At 34.9% G+C, this 18,058-nt stretch overlaps 1 protein-coding gene across 1 annotated transcript in view; it reads right to left on the bottom strand.

The window, feature by feature from the left end:
* LOC141457918 (pyrokinin-1 receptor-like) overlaps positions 1-18,058 on the bottom strand; it is a 136,203-nt gene that overhangs the window by 87,121 nt on the left and 31,024 nt on the right. Inside the window, exon 2 of the mRNA XM_074135319.1 lies at positions 8,947-9,250. Coding sequence (XP_073991420.1) covers positions 8,947-9,212 — 266 coding nt within the window. The 5' untranslated portion in view covers positions 9,213-9,250. The remainder of the gene's footprint in view (positions 1-8,946; positions 9,251-18,058) is intronic.

Here is an 18,058-nt window from a genome sequence, read left to right as displayed (position 1 = left end):
TGCGGTTTTTTTTGAAAAATTTACATTTTTAGAGCAAAAATAAAATGTAACGGGAAGAAATTGGTTAATGAATTCATAAATGATTTAAAACAACGTGGTGAGGAAAAAGGGAAGATCCAAAATGGTTGTGGCCAACGGGATTATCGTTAGCCCATGTAATCGGGATAATCCCTAATACTCCATTTTTATTTATAGCACCTTTTAATCCAAACTTTAAACATCTTCTAATAACATCCTGAAAGAATGTACGAGCCTTGTCTCCTATGGATTATTTTTCCCTTTTACTGTACCACAAATTTTTTTGTTTTACTTCATCTTCTGAGAAAAATTGTGGCATAAAGCCTCAAAATTCTATCCATATTTATAAACCACTACGTTCATCCATTCTATTTACCACTTAGACATCTGGTTTTTATATTTAATGAAGCACACGTGTTCGGAATAATGTACACGTGTAATATAAGACAGTTTATCATGGAAATAAAGAAGGTAACTTACTAAAACACACAGACACACTGACACACACTCTCTCAAAGTCACCACTCATTCTAGAATATTTTTATCTGACCTAAAAAAAAAAAGTCCTGTCGAGTGACCTACTTTCAACTTTCCTCTAATAATTGAACTTAGTAAAGTGAACAAGTAAAGACTGTAACCTAAGACGGCGCGCTTTACTACTGGCAACTATTGACTCCTTAACAAAAACTTACAGTTTAAAATGTTAAGTATAAGGGTTGATTAAACGCCAAAAGGTACACAAATCAGCAAGTACCCAACATTTCATTAATACTTCATTAATATTTAAGTAATTCTACTGCATTAATTTTCATTAATAAGTTATTTTTTAGAATTTATTAGATGTCACAGACCATTATGCTGGCCATTTTCGTCTACAAAATATATGTTCAAGTAGCACTGTAGATTGACTGTAATATCTAGTTATCTATAATAATGAAACTATTAATTACAGGTTAAAAAGAAAAACGTTACAAAAAATAAAAAAAAATTATGAGGCTAAAAAATTCAAAACTTTCTTTTAAAAGAAACTTCACCAACATACATCAATGATTTTCAAAAATCGTCGGTTTAAGTTCATTCTTCGATTAAAGTAATTGTTATTTTATGAAGTAGTCAAACGTTTATAATAATTATCTGGCTTTATCGCAAGTAACATAGTTTTCTTCAATTACATTCTCAATGTAGGTATTCATCCCACAATGTTGTATATATGTAATATAAAGTAAATAAGATATGCATATTTTTAGGACAGCTAATTATTCCAGTATTTTACTATAAGTAAAATTAGGGGGACTAAATTAAATTACAATCGAGAAATCAATAATTGTTGTTGAATAATCTACTTGTTATAACTGTGTGTTATTTGTGCTCACGAATATTTCGGTAAGACGAATTCAAGACAGTAGCCGACTCTAACTTTGTATTTTTCTACTTTAACATGCATGTACATATTTATGTGATTTATCATAATTATAACAAAAAAATATTATAAATGAAGTGCCCAGCATAAGGGTCTGTGACATCTAATAAATTCTAAAAAATAACTTATTAATGAAAATTAATGCAGTAGAATTACTTAAATATTAATGAAGTATTAATGAAATGTTGGGTACTTGCTGATTTGTGTACCTTTTGGCGTTTAATCAACCCTTATACTTAACATTTTAAACTGTAAGTTTTTGTTAAGGAGATTTTTGTACCTTTTGGATAGATTTTCCTTTTTGTCTATTTTACAAAGTTACATATCTGCTTTACAGATTTTTTTAAAATTTGGAATAAGCAATTCTATAATTATAACCTGATAAGGTGTTAAGTCGGAACCGTAACTACCACTGGAGAGATCTTTTTAAAGAATGATTATAGTTGCGGTCCCCCAAACCATCCCCAATAACAATGTTTTTGAAAAAGCGTAGGAAGGTATTTGTACGTGAATATCAAAATTAAACCGCGATTTCAGTACTTCCTTTTAAGAGGAGTAAGAAAAATAAACTACGATTGCAGTACTTCTCCCTAAAAGGCAAAGATTTTTTAATCGAACGACAATTCATTGATTTAAATCGGTTCACTCATTGATTATTTAAACGATTGCAGTACTTCCTCTTAGTAGGTGCAAGAGCATCAGCAACGTAGAGGAGCTTTAACCACTTATTCGAGCTGAATTTTATCAAAATCTTACTAAGCGTTATAGAAATATTGGTAATAATAGTTTTAGAAAGGGCCTTATTTGGGTGGGGCGAACTCCCCTCCTTATGAGGCACGGCGTCGAGACTTTTAAAGTGCAAATCTGTACAAAATTTCGATTCGAATGACACTTCGGTCGGTTCACGTGTCGATAATTTGAAACGATTGCTATACTTCCCCTTAACAAGTGTAAGAGCTGAACGCCGCTTTAATGTTACGTAGGGGAGCCCTAACCCTATCATCCTACCAAATTTTATCAAAATCGGGCCAAGATTTACAGAGTAATTAGTAATAATAATTTTGGAGGGGGCCTTACATTAAGGGGGCTAACTCCTCTCCCATTCGATGTACAGGATCGAGACCCCCAAAAGGCACATCTACATAAAATTCCGAATCCAATGACACCTCATTCATGAAAATCGGTTCACGCGTTTAGGCGCTACGTTGTTTACAAAAAAGGTAACAACAAGAACAAGAACAACAAGAAGAAGAAGAAGAACAAGAACAAGAACATTTTTTGAAAAAGCGGTTTTTGCTCATTTTCGGCAACTTTTTTCTCGAAACCTATTAGATCTGGGTGGTTGCAAAAAAATTACAGTTATGAAGGAGGGTTTGGAGTAAGATTTAAAGAAAATTTGGGAATTTTATCTTTTATAGAAAAAGAGAAAAAAATTGTCAAAGTTGGGTGTTTTTCAACGTTACGCTTTTTCGTGCAGTTTTTGATGGTCAACCCTTATACAACTGTCCTACCGGACAGTTTTAATTAAGTGTCTTGGACAGAGACGAGACAGTAAAATTGATTTAAAAAAAAAATCACATTAAAAAAAGTGCATATAATAATATGGTACAAACCTTTACGCGACTTCTTTCAACTTCTATTCTCAATGTTCTCAAAAACCAAAAAAAAATTTCTTTTTAACTCTGAGCAATTCTTACCACTTTAAGTAGAAATCTAGCCAAATCTCCTCTCTCTCATAAATACGCTTAAAAGAATTTTCAAATAAAATAATGTAGATTTATTTATTTTTAATCATTAAACAAAGTTTTAGACAAAATCATAGGAGCTCGTTTGAATGAAAAATGACAGGAGCTGTTTGCAAAAAAAAAAAACTCATAGGAGCCCGTTTGTAAGAAAAATCGCAGGAGCTGTTTACAAAAAAACAGAATCATAGGAGCCATTTGTAAGGAAAAAAATATGGAAAATTTTCTTTCTATACAAGTGTTCTCTTCTAAATAAAATTATACTAATAACTGAGTGGGAGAACAGGTTAAGCAAAGTCACAAACCAAAAGAATCTGGTTCCAAAGATTGACTAGTGATTCTGGAGCCCTGATCAAAATCTTAACACATAGAAAAAATTATTTAAGTAAAGTGATATTTCCGTTCTTTCGATTTTTTGTTTTTATCTCCCAAATTGTCGAAATTTAGTCCTTCACTTGATTTTTATTAATATTATACAAGTGACACGTGACACGACAGTACAGTATACGGGAAATGGCACTTAAAAACTCTGTTTGAAGTCTCCTTAATCGAATTTTTATTGGAAAAAAAAAATGCAAATAGAAATTTTAGATCAAAGTGCATGTGCAATGTGCATACTTTAAATGAATTCGCTGGGGGCTTATCACGAACTCAACAGACAGACACACACACGCATACAGACCAACTTGTAGACTGAAATCGCTTATTTCCGGTGAAATGTCGAACAATTTGACCCAATCGCAAAAATATTCCCATTTCAGGGCATGCCCAAACTTCAAGGTATAAAAAGGGATCCCATTATATCCATCAGTATTTTTTTTTTTTTTATCACCGGAAGTGAGCTACGGACTTATTAAGTAGAATGTGATCTTCCTCTGTTTGTAGGAATTGTTGGAACTAAATCACCTAAATTTAATATTTGTCTATGCCGATCAATACTCTGTATTGATCTTGTAAAGTTAATATTGAGATGAATATTGACAATTTAATTGCTCTAGGAGAGCAACTTTGTAAATTAAGTTCTGAATTTAATCTGTATCAGTAAACATACAAAATCTTCTATAATACGTACATATATTCTAGATTCCTTTAATTATATTTTACTACTTTTAGAAAAAATGTTTTATCAACATTTTAAATATCACAAATACAACATTTAACCTCCCACATCTAGTGACCAAATCGTCTAAATCCAGGCTTGTCCATGGGACATATTTTTCCGTCCCATCCCATCCCATGGCAATTTATGCCTGTCCCATCCCATCCCATCCCACGGAATTCCCATTATAATATTAATATCAGTTCAAATAAAATTATTAAATTTATGAAAGTTTACGTTTAGTGTGAAGTGTTGCAAGGACGGTTTGCAGCTGTTCCAGAAGAATCCGCAGGACTTTAAGCGTCGTTTCGTCACTGTGGATGAAATATGGATACATCACTACACTCCTGAGACCAAAGAACAATCTAAACAATGGGTTACCAAGGGGGAATCTGCGCCAAAAAAGGCGAAGACCGTTCCTTCGGCCGGAAAGATTATGGCGACTGTCTTTTGGGATTCGCAAGGAATAATCCTCATCGACTCTCTGGAAAAGGGTAAAACTATTACAGGTGCATCGTTATTGGACCGTTTGAAAACCGAGCTGCAAGAAAAACGCCCACGATTGGCCCACAAAAAAGTCCTTTTCCATCACGACAACGCACCAGCTCACACCTCAGCAGTTGTGGTCGCAAAATTAATGGAAATAGGGTTCCAACTCGTTTCACATCCCCCCCTATTCTCCAGACTAGGCTCCCTCGGACCACTATTTGTTCCCCAATATGAAGAAATGGCTGGCGGGAAAAAGATTTTATTCAAACGAGGAGGTGATTGCAGAAACGAATGGCTATTTTTCAGACTTGGACAAATCCTATTATTCGGAAGGGATCAACAAACTAGAGCAGCGTTGGACGAAGTGTATAAGCCTAAAAGGATACTATGTTGAAAAATAAAAAAGGTTTACCCCAAAAAATTAAGTAGTTTTTATTTTTGCACGGACTTTTCAAACGACCCTCGTAGGACTACATGTAGAAAGGAGACATGCAAAACGACAAAATTTATTAACTTTATTAACTTTGACACTCAAAAGTATAATCTAAGTATGACAATTCAGTATCATTCTATCGACTACCATGGATCGACTACCATGGGAAATACAAATGTGTGCTGTCCCATCCCATCCCATGGGACGTTTCCCATGGGATTCCCATGAGAATAACATTCCTATGGACAACACTGTCTAAATCAGACTGATTACTCAACTTGTAGTGGATGGAAGTCTGGAAAAGAGATCAGGGGGTCTTAAAAAGAAAACGACGAATAAAATCAGCGATCAAATAGTAGATATAACTTCTGTTGTTGAAAATGTGGTTAGGTTGGCAGTGCTGGTTAATAACTTTGATTTTATCCTGTTGTAGCATGTGTGTTCGTTGTATCCTTGGCCAGCTTCTGATATTCATCCACCATCAGAGGTAATCAGTTTATGTGTAGAGATTTTCACTGCAACTACAAAAACTTCTTTAAACAATGAGTAGTTCTTCCCAATTCCAGTAGCATTTAAGAGAATCGATCGCTAAACTAGATTAAATATTTGCATTTTCGACTGATTGAGACATGCTTATTTCACTTCTATTACTTCTGGAAGATGTATAGTTCCCCTTGTAGGTGATATTTTAGTTGCTTAAAAGAAAGAAAGTTTTATATGATCACATACCTGAACACAATCAATCGCAGAGTCTCTATATAGACTTTTTCACTGGTTGCTAACTCATTAGCTATACAATAAGCAACAGAGGAATCGCTAGCGCTAATACTGTCTAAATCCTCTTTAAAAGCTTTTACGCTTCTTTGTGATGCTGTATCGCTTGTATGTGTCTCTCACTTTACACTTAAACATAAAATTGAAATCTCTACACCCAAACTGATCCTACCTCTAATGATGGATGATGGGCCCAAACACCAGTCAGAGCAATAAAAGCAATAAACATCAACATGTTTCGACAGGATAAAAAATCAAAGAAAAAGAAAAAAATTTTCTTCTTAGATATAATCTCCTGCATGCAGAAAAATGCATCGTTAATAGCTGAATATAGCTCGCCCCCCGACCAACTTAAAAATGCGCTAAATCCATTTAAGTCCCCCCAAAGTCTTATGATTTCTCTGGAGGGTATTCAACTGTTTTGTTACTCGCAAGACTCTGGATCAGTTGATGGTTGATGATTGTCAGCTGTTGCTGTCATCTCCTCTTCTCACTTATTACTTCATTTTGTTGTATTCTTTTTATTTATTTATTTATTTGCAAGTCACTTTATTATTTTCTATGATAAATAAAAGTTGAATTTAAATTTTACAGCTTTGTAAGAAACTAGTTATTATATTTGAACAAGATGTATCAAGATATATATCGTAATTCTTTTCAAAAAATAAAAAATAAGTAAAAATATTCAATCATATTCATTCTTCATTTCCAGTAACCTGGCAACCATCTTCTCAATCTGTTTAGAGTTATATTCATGAATATTACGTTCATTTACATTGTAATTGTGGTCAATTTTATATATTAAGAAATATTTTCATCTCAAACCCCTCCTCTTGTTGCTTAGTTTTTTTTTTTTAAATAATAAGAAAATATAATATTTAAATTTATAAATATGTTTTCAACATATTTAAAAGCCAGTTTTTAGAAAATAGAAAACAAGGGAAATCTGAGAAGAAAACAACGATTTTCCAGCTCACACATTTTTCCAAATACCGAATTTAAAAAAAAAAAACTGTGGCTGTGTCATGGACATTTTATATAAAATATTTTTATTTATGTATTTAGGATGAAATCAAGGAAACAAATCGACGATCGAACACAATCTATGCCTATACAGTCCGCTGTCGATGTAGAAGCGATTTCATCATCCACTTGCATAATTTCAACCGGCCCCAGCTGCAGATGTACTGGACACCGTCGTTGATCCGCTCGGCCGCTTTCATTCTTTTACGTTCCCGGCACAGCTTGACTCGGTCATATGGTGTTTTATTATTACCATTCGATTGTTCTTGAGAAGCCCTTAACAACCGTATACGATCTCTGTATTTGATTTTGACTTTTCGATGCGTATAGGCCATTATATATTTTTGATATTTTTTCATTCTACACCTTATTATATTCACTGTCACTATTTTACACTAATGTTTTATAAACAATCGATAGATTGTGACGACAGCTGACGATTAAAACAAACGAACATCGTAGCTTCTCCGAGTCAAAAGTTATTCAAATTGCAAATCTCGATACGCAGCAAAATGATCTCAAAATGGCGGCGCTTCCTCCTCCACCGCGCGCGATGCGTCACAGTGTCCTCGCTTATCGTAATGAATTCTATGATCCTTTAGCTATCCAGTGGTCTAATTTAATTTTGGATGTAGACGATAGATTCGTAGAACTATAATGCCAAACTGTATCCCCCGATTTTGTTATCAATAGTTTTTCTGTATTGCCTCCATATGATTGCAAATTTAAAGTCGTAATCACGTCAAAAATTATTCTAATTTAGATTCCCCAAATTTTTAAAACTGTTCATTACGTTGAAATGATATTTTTATCCTCTTAAGAATGCGTTAAAACTTATTTTTTCTTTGAAAAATTAATCAAATTATAGGTTTAAGAGTATTAACTTTGGTGATTGAGGTTTGAGCTTAACTTTGGTGAATTGGACGAAAACCAGTGTAGTTTTAAGCTGCAATCGCACGCACAAATTCTCTAGCTCAAAAATCTTTCTTCTAGAACTCTTTCTGACCAACCCGACAAGATGTCTTAAAAAGACAGTGAGGGCTACGTGATCTCCCCCTCTAGTGAAGATAGTAACTAATTACAGTACAACCTCGATTAACTGGGCTGACCTCCGGCTATACCCACCCCGGGAAACTGAAATCCCGGTTAAACCGAATACACAGTATTACTTAGTGATTATCCATAAAAATATTACATATAACCGTGAAGTTGAAAATCAACCATTTACGACACGTAAATCCCATGGGTCTTTTGTAAGATCTTTTTGTAAGACCGTGGTAAATCCCAAGAAATTCAGTACTAATTGCACCATTTTGGGATTTTACATACATACATACATAATGACCCTTGAAGAAAATCAGGTATAAAAGAGTTGCTGCCACGCCTACAATTATGTTAAATCGGAAGACACAAAATTTTTCCTGTCGCCACCGAAAATTAACTTTTGTTTCGGCGCCGATCCAGGTGTTCTTAATAATGACTCAACATGATCCCGGTTATCCGAGGGCCGGTTAATCGAGTTGTACTGTAGTTCAGTATTTTGGATAGTTACCACAGGGTAATTTCTCCAATCTATGTATAACTTTCCATCTACTGTTAACACATTCTTACTTATATCGCCAACGCGCTGATTACAGCCACAAATAAATGAGAAAAAAGGAAAAGAAAAGTGTTTAGAGTGCAAAAAAACTTATAGAGAAAACCCTGAGAAAAGTGAAGAAAACTTCCGTTTAGAAAAGTAAATCCTAACTTCTGCTAATGCTTTTTACTGTTAAAAGTTTCCAATAATCGTGTAGTTAATGATGAAGAAATCGACTGCAGTCAGTTTCAAGAATACCTCTGAGGAAAACTGACATTTAAGAAGTTAACTGACAAGTTTTATGGCATCCATAATGGATTCTAGTAAAAAAAAAATTATTATACAATAATGAAATAATAATTCACTTACGTAGACCAAAGTTGGTACATCTCCTGTGGTAGACCGGAGATTAACAGCAATAGGTCGGATATGGCCAAAGAGAAGAGGTAATAATTAGTGGCCGTATGCATATGTCTATTCCTGGCAATTACTATGCACGTGCTTACGTTGCCAATGACTCCGGTCAAAAAGATCAACGAATACAGTACTGTCATTGGAATGACAATATATAATGGATCCATCTGCGAAGAGGAGGTTGGCTTCTCCAGGATGAGTCTGGCCAACGACTCGTTCATCACGAGACGGTTTGAACTGTGTCACTCGTGTTCACTCCCTGAAACAGGACAAAGAAAGAAGGTAAGGTTAATCTCATAATTGAAGGTAGTTGTAACAATTTTAAGCTGGATACAAATTTAACCCTTTTTTTAAAAAAAAAAATAATGAACTACAAAAATTCAGGGCCTTAAAGGATACGGAAATGATATTTTACAGGAAAGCTGTAAACTATGGGTAGAAAGGATCGTTTTAGATTGGCTGACATGTTCGCAATAAGCAGCTGTTGACTAATGGCTAACAACATTGGCTGGCCACCGTTCACCGTTAATGCTTGCATAGGGTGCATATTGTGCATATATATTGTATGTACATATATGTATATTCTCTCATTTATTCATCATTTTTTGCATGCTGCATGCAATTTTTGCACCATTGTACGAGGTCTGTAAATTAAGTAATGAGACTGATTTTTTTAAAATTTTGTTTATTCAAAAAGAATTACAATTCCATATTGTCACCTTCAAAATAACTTCCTTCTGAAGCCATACAGCACTGGAGACGTTTCTTCCACTCATAGCAGTGCTCGAACTCCGATACTGGAATAGCCTTCAGCTGGTCGGTAACAGCCGTTTGAATGTTTTGAATGTTTGAAAGGTGCCTTGACTTTTTGAATTCAATTGAAAATGACCCCCATTTTCTGGAACTTGTCTTTTACTGGTGACAAGTCTTGGGTGTCCGAGTACGACCCAGAGAAACCAAGCGCCAGAGCATGGAATGGCACACTTCAACCTCTCCAAGGCCCAAAAAAAAGCTAGGATGGCGAAGTCGAAGATCAAAAATGCATGCTGATTTGTTTTTTTTCGATATCCACAGGAATCGTCCACAAAGAGTTTCTATCTCAAGGTTCAAACGGTCAATCAACACTTTTACCGAGAGGTTCTTGAAAAAAAACTTCGAAAAAGGTTCTCATTCGTGTGAGACCAAACATCAAGAACAATTTGGGTGTTGTGCATCACGATAATGCTCCTTGTCACACAGCAATTTCAATAAACCAGAGTTTTTGGCCAGTAAAAACATTCCTGTGGCTCCTCACAGCCTCCTTATTCGCCTGAATTAAGTCCTTGTGACTTTTTTTTCTCTTCCCGAACTTGAAAAATCACCTCAAGGGAACTCATTTTGGGACAGTTGGAAAACATTCAAACGGCTGTAAAACCGACCAGCTGAAGGCTATTCCAGTATCGGAGTTCGAGCACTACTATGAGGAGTGGAAGAAACGTTTCCAGCGCTGTGTGGCTTCAGAAGGAAGTTATTTTGTAGGTGACAATATAGAATTATTCTTTTTGAATGAAAAAATTTGTAAAAAATCAGTCTCATTACTTAATTTACAGACCTCGTATGTAGTTGCAAAGAACAAGAGTAAAATATCAATTAATGTACTTTATTTGAGTTGTTTTTCTGACAAAACAACTAAACTTATTTTAAAGGTTTAAACTTATGAATGAATGCTCTAAAGCTCTTTCACCAGATCTCATTCACAAAGCTCCTAGCGGTTCTATTTCATTCACATATATTGAGTTTTAAGTCAATACTTAGTTTTACCAAAGTGAGAACAGGTTTGTCCGCAATATGTGGCGGAGCAAAAAGCCCACATTACATTTGCTTTAACTCCTATAATATTGACTTTACCAAAAGGATGAGTAAAGCAAAGATGAATCCTATTTCATGACCCTTAGACTACCTTTCTAGATAAACTTGGCTTTTTCAGATCACATTTCACAATTTGCTACTAGAAGATCTACTTTTCATCTCCATATCAGGAACTTAGCTCATCTTATTTGCTTTATTCTACTATTTTCAGCTACGATTTAGTAATGTGAGAATTATTCAATCGAAAATTAGGTCATTGTATAAATTAAAAATAAATCTTATTAATTCATGAGGATCATGACCAATTTCCAAAATTGAGTTTTTTTTAAAAAAAAAAAACGGAAATGCCCATTTTGAGGTCTCAAAGTCTGGAAAAGTGGAAATCTATTCTATCCAATAAGTGGATAGAACTGAAATTTAGCAATCAAAAACGCTAAAAAGTACCGCTTTTTGGGAGGTTTCCTTCAAAAAATACCCCTAAACAATTTTCTTTATACTTTAACATAAAAGATTTTCCGAGAAAAATTAGATTAGAAGGCTTTTCCGGATGAAGGGGTGGCTGGTTTTTTTCTCTACACATAATTAGAAAGAGACGGTGACGCTGCGTGCTTGTGAATGATGAAATTAAACATTTAGCATTATCCTAAAGTAAAATTTCTGGCAGGTCTAATCAGCAGCAGGTCTATGGAGGACCTAAATACGTTCAGTGTTAGCGGAAAATTTGAAATTGCAAACAAATTATTTAAACAAAGAAAACTCGTGTTAGTGTCAACGCCATTATTATTATGTATTTAATTTAAGGCGCGTCATTATCACAAGTTATTGGCCACAGGGCCTTTTTTTTTCAGTGCAGAGCCAGTCTTCGGGCAGTGTTCTCATTGGACAGTAAGCTGTAAAAAGCTTCTAGGAAGAGAAAATCTAAAGGACCGGGGATCTCTAGGTAGATCCTCTATTTTTTTTCTTTTCTAAAAACCAGTTTTGGCTTGGAAAAACATGAAAAAAATAAAATGATGCAACCTAATTTCATCCTTTTTAAATGAAACTGGGAATACCTGGGAAATGTTTACATGAAAATTGTATTATCAAAAAGCTTTTCCATTTATTTTCCTCAGATAATCTCTTGGGAGGGGGGAAAACAATTTGTTTTTTAGCCGATAGAAAAGGAAAATCTTTCGAGGATTAGACAGACGATCTTTTTTTTTTTTTTGATGGAACTTAAAAAAAAAAAAAAAAAGAAAGAAGAAGAAGCTCCGGTGGTATAACCGTACATTGTACTCCAGCTGTTTTGAAGCGTAACACCACAAATAAGAAAATTAGCATAACATAATTCTCTGGAACAATTTGGAGTTGGTTTCCTTGTAGATCTGGTTTTAGTAAATCTACAATCTTTATATACTAAACATTCCAAGTTTGAAGAAAATTAATATTTAGAACAACGCGTATTGTAGGGACAGGGAGTCATGTGAGTGTGCAGACAAGATTTGGAAACAATCTGCGCCCTAAGTAAACGTCATATTCATTATTCTTTAAAACCCTGATTAATTTTTTGTTTTTCTTTTCCCAAATAATGGTCCAAAAAAACATAATAATATTAATAAAATTTAAATAAAATATTTTATGAACTCCTAATTAAGGAAGAAATTCTAATCATTGAAGTTTAGAACGTATCTTTTCCCAGCTTCCAGTATGGTTGGACTATAAACTGCGTATAACCCTTACCATAACAAATTTATTCTAAATAACTATTCAACAAGATGGCCGTTCTGTGAAACGGATAAAACAGTTTAATTGCTGTAGATGGAAATTCGCATAGTACTCAGAAATTGGAGAAGCTACAACTGCATGGAGAAACGAAAGGAAATTTACGAGGGTCGTTTGAAAAGTCCGTGCAAAGTCAGAGAGATAGCACCACTGGCGCGTATCGAGGTTATGTTTAGTTAGTAGCATCTCTTGGAAGAACACACACCAAGTTTCAGCCAGATCGGTCTATTTCTTTGTGTTTGGCATTCGTTTGAATGGAGGAAGTCGAGTGATTTTCAAAAAATGGACGAAAAAGAATTTCGTGTGTTGATTAAACACTACTTTATGAAAGGCAAAACGCCTCAGGAGACTAAAGAGTAGCTTGATAAATATTATGGTGACTCTGCACCTTCGATTAGAACAGTTTATAAGTGGTTTCAAAATTTTCGGAGTGGCCATATGGGCACAAGTGACGCTGAACGTTCTGGACGCCCTGTTGAGATTACTACTCCAGAAATCATTGATAAAATCCATGATATGGTGATGGATGACAGAAGAGTGAAGGTGCGTGAGATTGCTATTGCTGTGGGCATCTCGAATGAACGGGTACTTAATATTTTGCATCAACATTTGGACATGACAAAGCTATCCGCAAGATGGGTGCCGCGATTGCTCACGCTTGACCAAAAACGAAATCGTGTGAAGTGTTGCAAGGACGGTTTGCAGCTGTTCCAGAAGAATTCGCAGGACTTTAAGCGTCGTTTCGTCACTGTGGATGAAACATGGATACATCACTACACTCCTGAGACCAAAGAACAATCTAAACAATGGGTTACCAAGGGGGAATCTGCGCCAAAAAAGGCGAAGACCGTTCCTTCGGCCGGAAAGATTATGGCGACTGTCTTTTGGGATTCGCAAGGAATAATCCTCATCGACTATCTGGAAAAGGGTAAAACTATTACAGGTGCATATTATTCATCGTTATTGGACCGTTTGAAAACCGAGCTGCAAGAAAAACGCCCACGATTGGCCCACAAAAAAGTCCTTTTCCATCACGACAACGCACCAGTAATAACCTCAGCAGTTGTGGTCGCAAAATTAATGGAAATAGGGTTCCAACTCGTTTCACATCCCCCCTATTCTCCAGACTTGGCTCCCTCGGACTACTATTTGTTCCCCAATATGAAGAAATGGCTGGCGGGAAAAAGATTTTATTTAAACGAGGAGGTGATTGCTGAAACGAATGGCAATTTTTCAAACTTGGACAAATCCTATTATTCGGAAGAGATCAACAAACTAGAGCAGCGTTGGACGAAGTGTATAAGCCTAAAAGGAGACTATGTTGAAAAATAAAAACGGTTTACCCCAAAAAATTAAGTAGTTTTTATTTTTGCACGGACTTTTCAAACGACCCTCGTATTATTTTATTTTCTCTGAAATGCAACTAAGATTTTTTTTTTAAGCATTCTCTTACGTAAGAGGAAGTTTTGCTTTTTATGTGAATTTTGGACTTTACTTTTACCGGAAATAAAGGTTTTGCGTGATTCCACTCTAGATGAACATACATAACTGGTTCATTATACATTTGTATTTACATTGTACAGAGAATTCTTATTTTTTTTTTAATCATTTATTTAGTTACAATCAACGCATTGCGTTATAAGCATCAAGGGCAACAATAAGCAACATTCACACACATATCAGAGTGGAGAAGTTACCCAGCGGTAACACTTCAATAACATTCTACATTCTACTGACTCTCTTCATCAGAGAGGAGATCGCGAGGCCACACTATCTTTTAAGACTGTCCTAGAAGTGTTGGTCTGGAAATGTTCTTGAAGACAGATGTTTGTACAAGTGGATTGTGATATGATTGAATGTTAAGATTGAATTTTCTGTGTTTTCAGCAACTACGGTGACGAAAGGAAATGGTTCAAGTCTGTGTGAATGGTTTGATTGGTGACGTAGAAAGGAGCTTCCAACTATACAGCGAAGAATTTTAGACTGCAAGGACTGGATCCTTTGCAGATTTGAGCGTTTGGTTGAACCCCACAGTTCGATGCTATAAGCCCAGTCTGGCTTTAATATACTTACATATATAAGTCTTTTGTTTTGATCTGTTGTCGAATAGTTTTTTCAGTTGTCGGAAGCGTCTGTTAAATTCTGTTCTCTTAAGTCGAGTATGAGGGTTCCACCTAAGTCTTCTGTCAAGGTAAAGCCAAAGGTAGTGGACTACGTTGACTCCTGGTAAAGGAATAAGATTGTAAAAGACAGGAGGGAAGAGTGATGCGTAGAAGAGTGAAAGTAATGTTTTGAGATTTTGTTTCGTTCAATTTAGCCCATTTTGTGAACCATTTTTCTAAGAAGGTGAGGTGAGACTGAAGGTTTATATGAGTTATTAATGGATCTTTGTTAGTAGATAAGATGGCAGTATCGTCAGCATTGGTGAGAAGAGTAGTTTGAAGTTGAGCAGGTATGTCTGAAGAATACATTGTGTACAGAATACATCTTAGCTTTGCGGGTCTAGCATATAATCGCCTAACATACTTTACTATTGAATTTCTCATATTAAACGTTAAATAAAATCTAAGGCCTTTAGACCGGGAATCGAACCCACTACCACAGTACTATCTGACAGACGCTTTAAACTAAAAGGCCTAGTATGCTGCCTTGCGGAACTCCAGCGTCAGCATGGCTGAATGGAGAAAGAATACAGAGAATTCAAAATAGAAATCTGCATAATTGTCACAGCTTCTCTTTCAACTAGGAAAAGGGAGAATAAAAAATGTAAAAAATATAAATAATAAGAAATGTATTCTTTGCAAAGTTTATCTCTAGGAAAAATTATTTTTGAATTTTCCTTTTTTATTTGTCTATTAAAAAGGGCACGTGGAAAAGAAAGAAAAAGTAATTTGTTATCTATGCAAAAGAAAATATGGAAATATTATGCTTTTCCTTCAATGCTGTATAATAATGCAATGAGAGTTGTTGAATTATTACTGAAGATTATATCTGGTTGTAATTTGTGCAACCAAGCCCGCATGTATTATTTTTTTTTTTTGCACATTTATTTAGTTTTGCACAATATTCCGTCTTATTTTTAAATTAAAATAAAGTAATGCCTATTTTCACTATCGGGCTTTACTTCTCATTGTTAAATTAGGTGTCATTAAGGCGAATAGCAAAAATACTTTACTGTTAAATTCTTTGTATTAACCATTAAATAAAATCCAAGGCCTAGATCGGGAGAATCGAACCCACTAACCAACAATACATCTTAGCTTTGCGGGTCTAGTCTATAGCCGCCTAACATACTTTACTATAAATTTCTCATATTAACCATTAAATAAAATCCAAGGCCTAGATCGGGAGAATCGAACCCACTAACCAACAATACATCTTAGCTTTGCGGGTCTAGTCTATAGCCGCCTAACATACTTTACTATAAATTTCTCATATTAACCATTAAATAAAATCCAAGACCTAGACCGGGGGAATCGAATCCACTAACCAACATTACATCTTAGCTTTGCGGGTCTAGCCTATAGCCGCCTAACATACTTTACTATAAATTTCTCATATTAACCATTAAATAAAATCCAAGGCCTAGACCAGGGGAATCGAATCCACTAACCAACATTACATCTTAGCTTTGCGGGTCTAGCCTATAGCCGCCTAACATACTTTACTATAAATTTCTCATATTAACCATTAAATAAAATCCAAGGCCTAGACCAGGGGTCGGCAACCCGCGGCTCGCGAGCCGCATGCGGCTTTTTTATCTAAATTGTGTGGCTCTTCAGCCTGCCCAAAATACATTGTATATTTCAATTTTATTGAAACAAATGAAAATTTCATTTATTAAAGTAAAGATATTTGTTCAAAAAGAATTTTAAATATGATTGGTTTGAAATTGAATAGAATTATATTAAAATAGAAAAAGAAATAGAAAAGAAATTGATTATTCTGGGACAATTGTCTTCTAAGAATAAATACAGGAACAAATAGAGGCCTTAACAGTTTGGCCTGTGATTATACAGAAACTAAATAAATAAATAAGTATTTACAAAAAGTGAAAATAAAAATAACAGCAGAAATTAAGGAAATAAATTAAAACAATTAGAATTTCGGAGGAAGCTGGATAGAAAGGAGATAACTGAATAGACGGGATTTAAAGATGGATAGGGTAGGAGCATGGCGGACAGATGATGGCAAGGAGTTCCAGAGAGAGGTAGCACGTATTAGGAAGGACTTGTCAAAGGATGAGGTACGGTGAGAGGGAAAATAGAGATCGGGTGAGCGAGATCTAGTGTTACGGGTATGGATGGAGGATTTAAACTTAAGGAGTTGAAAAATATAGGACAAAAATACAGTACGTAATATACAGGACTGCCTCCATTTTCATCCAAACACAGGTTTATTTATTATTTATTTGTTTATTTACTTTGTAATATGTAAAAAATAAATATATAAAACATTTAAATGTTATTGGATATCGTAAAATAATAAATTGTGAATATAAATGATCTACAGAATTTTTTACACAATCATCCTTGCGGCTCTTGGGAAGATTTATTAAAATTATTTAAAAAGAAAAGGCTCTCTACTTAAAATAGGTTGCCGACCCCTGGCCTAGACCGGGGGAATCGAACCCACTAAACCAACAATACATCTTAGCTTTGCGGGTCTAGCCTATAACCACCTAACATTCTTTACTATAAATTTCTCTTATTAACCATTAAATAAAATCCAAGACCTAGACCGGGGGAATCGAACCCACTAAACCAACAATACATCTTAGCTTTGCGGGTTTAGCCTATAACTGCCCAACATACTTTACTATTGAATTTCTCATATTAACCATTAAGTAAAATTTAAGTCTTCTAGAGCGGGAATCGAACCCACTACCACAGTACTATCTGACAGACGCTTTAAACTAAAAGGCCCAAAATAAAATAGTACACCGAATCCTACAAACAACTAGAATCACAAACTCCATACCGTCATTTTCGTTCATCCCAGCCCAATCCCGCCAAACTAAACAAGAAACTCCACGCCATATTAATCTCTTACAATGATCCATTAATCTATCTTCCAGAAGATCACTGCTAGATCTACAACTCTCCTTGAAGACGCCGATGGCTCCGTGAGTCATCTTACTAATTACTTAACATCAACTCCCCTAGATTGAGCTGTCATATAGCTCTGATTGCTAATTAACGTCTACCAATACAGGATGCTTATCATTCACAGCTGACATGCTGATGAATGCATGTATGTTTATATGTCGTAGATATGTGCATCTGTTTATAGTTAATTATCTATAATTTATACTTGTTGCCCATTATGGATGCAGTTGCAAATCACTCACTTAAATTAACACCAGAGAATTTTTTAAGTAAATTAAAACATTGTTAAGTGGTAAATGAAAGTAAAAAAGGAGGGCGATAAAAGAATAATACGTAATAATAACGATGCA

This window comes from Rhodnius prolixus, unplaced genomic scaffold (assembly GCF_049639745.1).
Source record: "Rhodnius prolixus isolate KJV_2025 unplaced genomic scaffold, Rpr scaffold_5, whole genome shotgun sequence".
Lineage (NCBI taxonomy): Eukaryota > Metazoa > Arthropoda > Insecta > Hemiptera > Reduviidae > Rhodnius > Rhodnius prolixus.
This window is presented reverse-complemented; position numbering and strand designations above follow the sequence as displayed.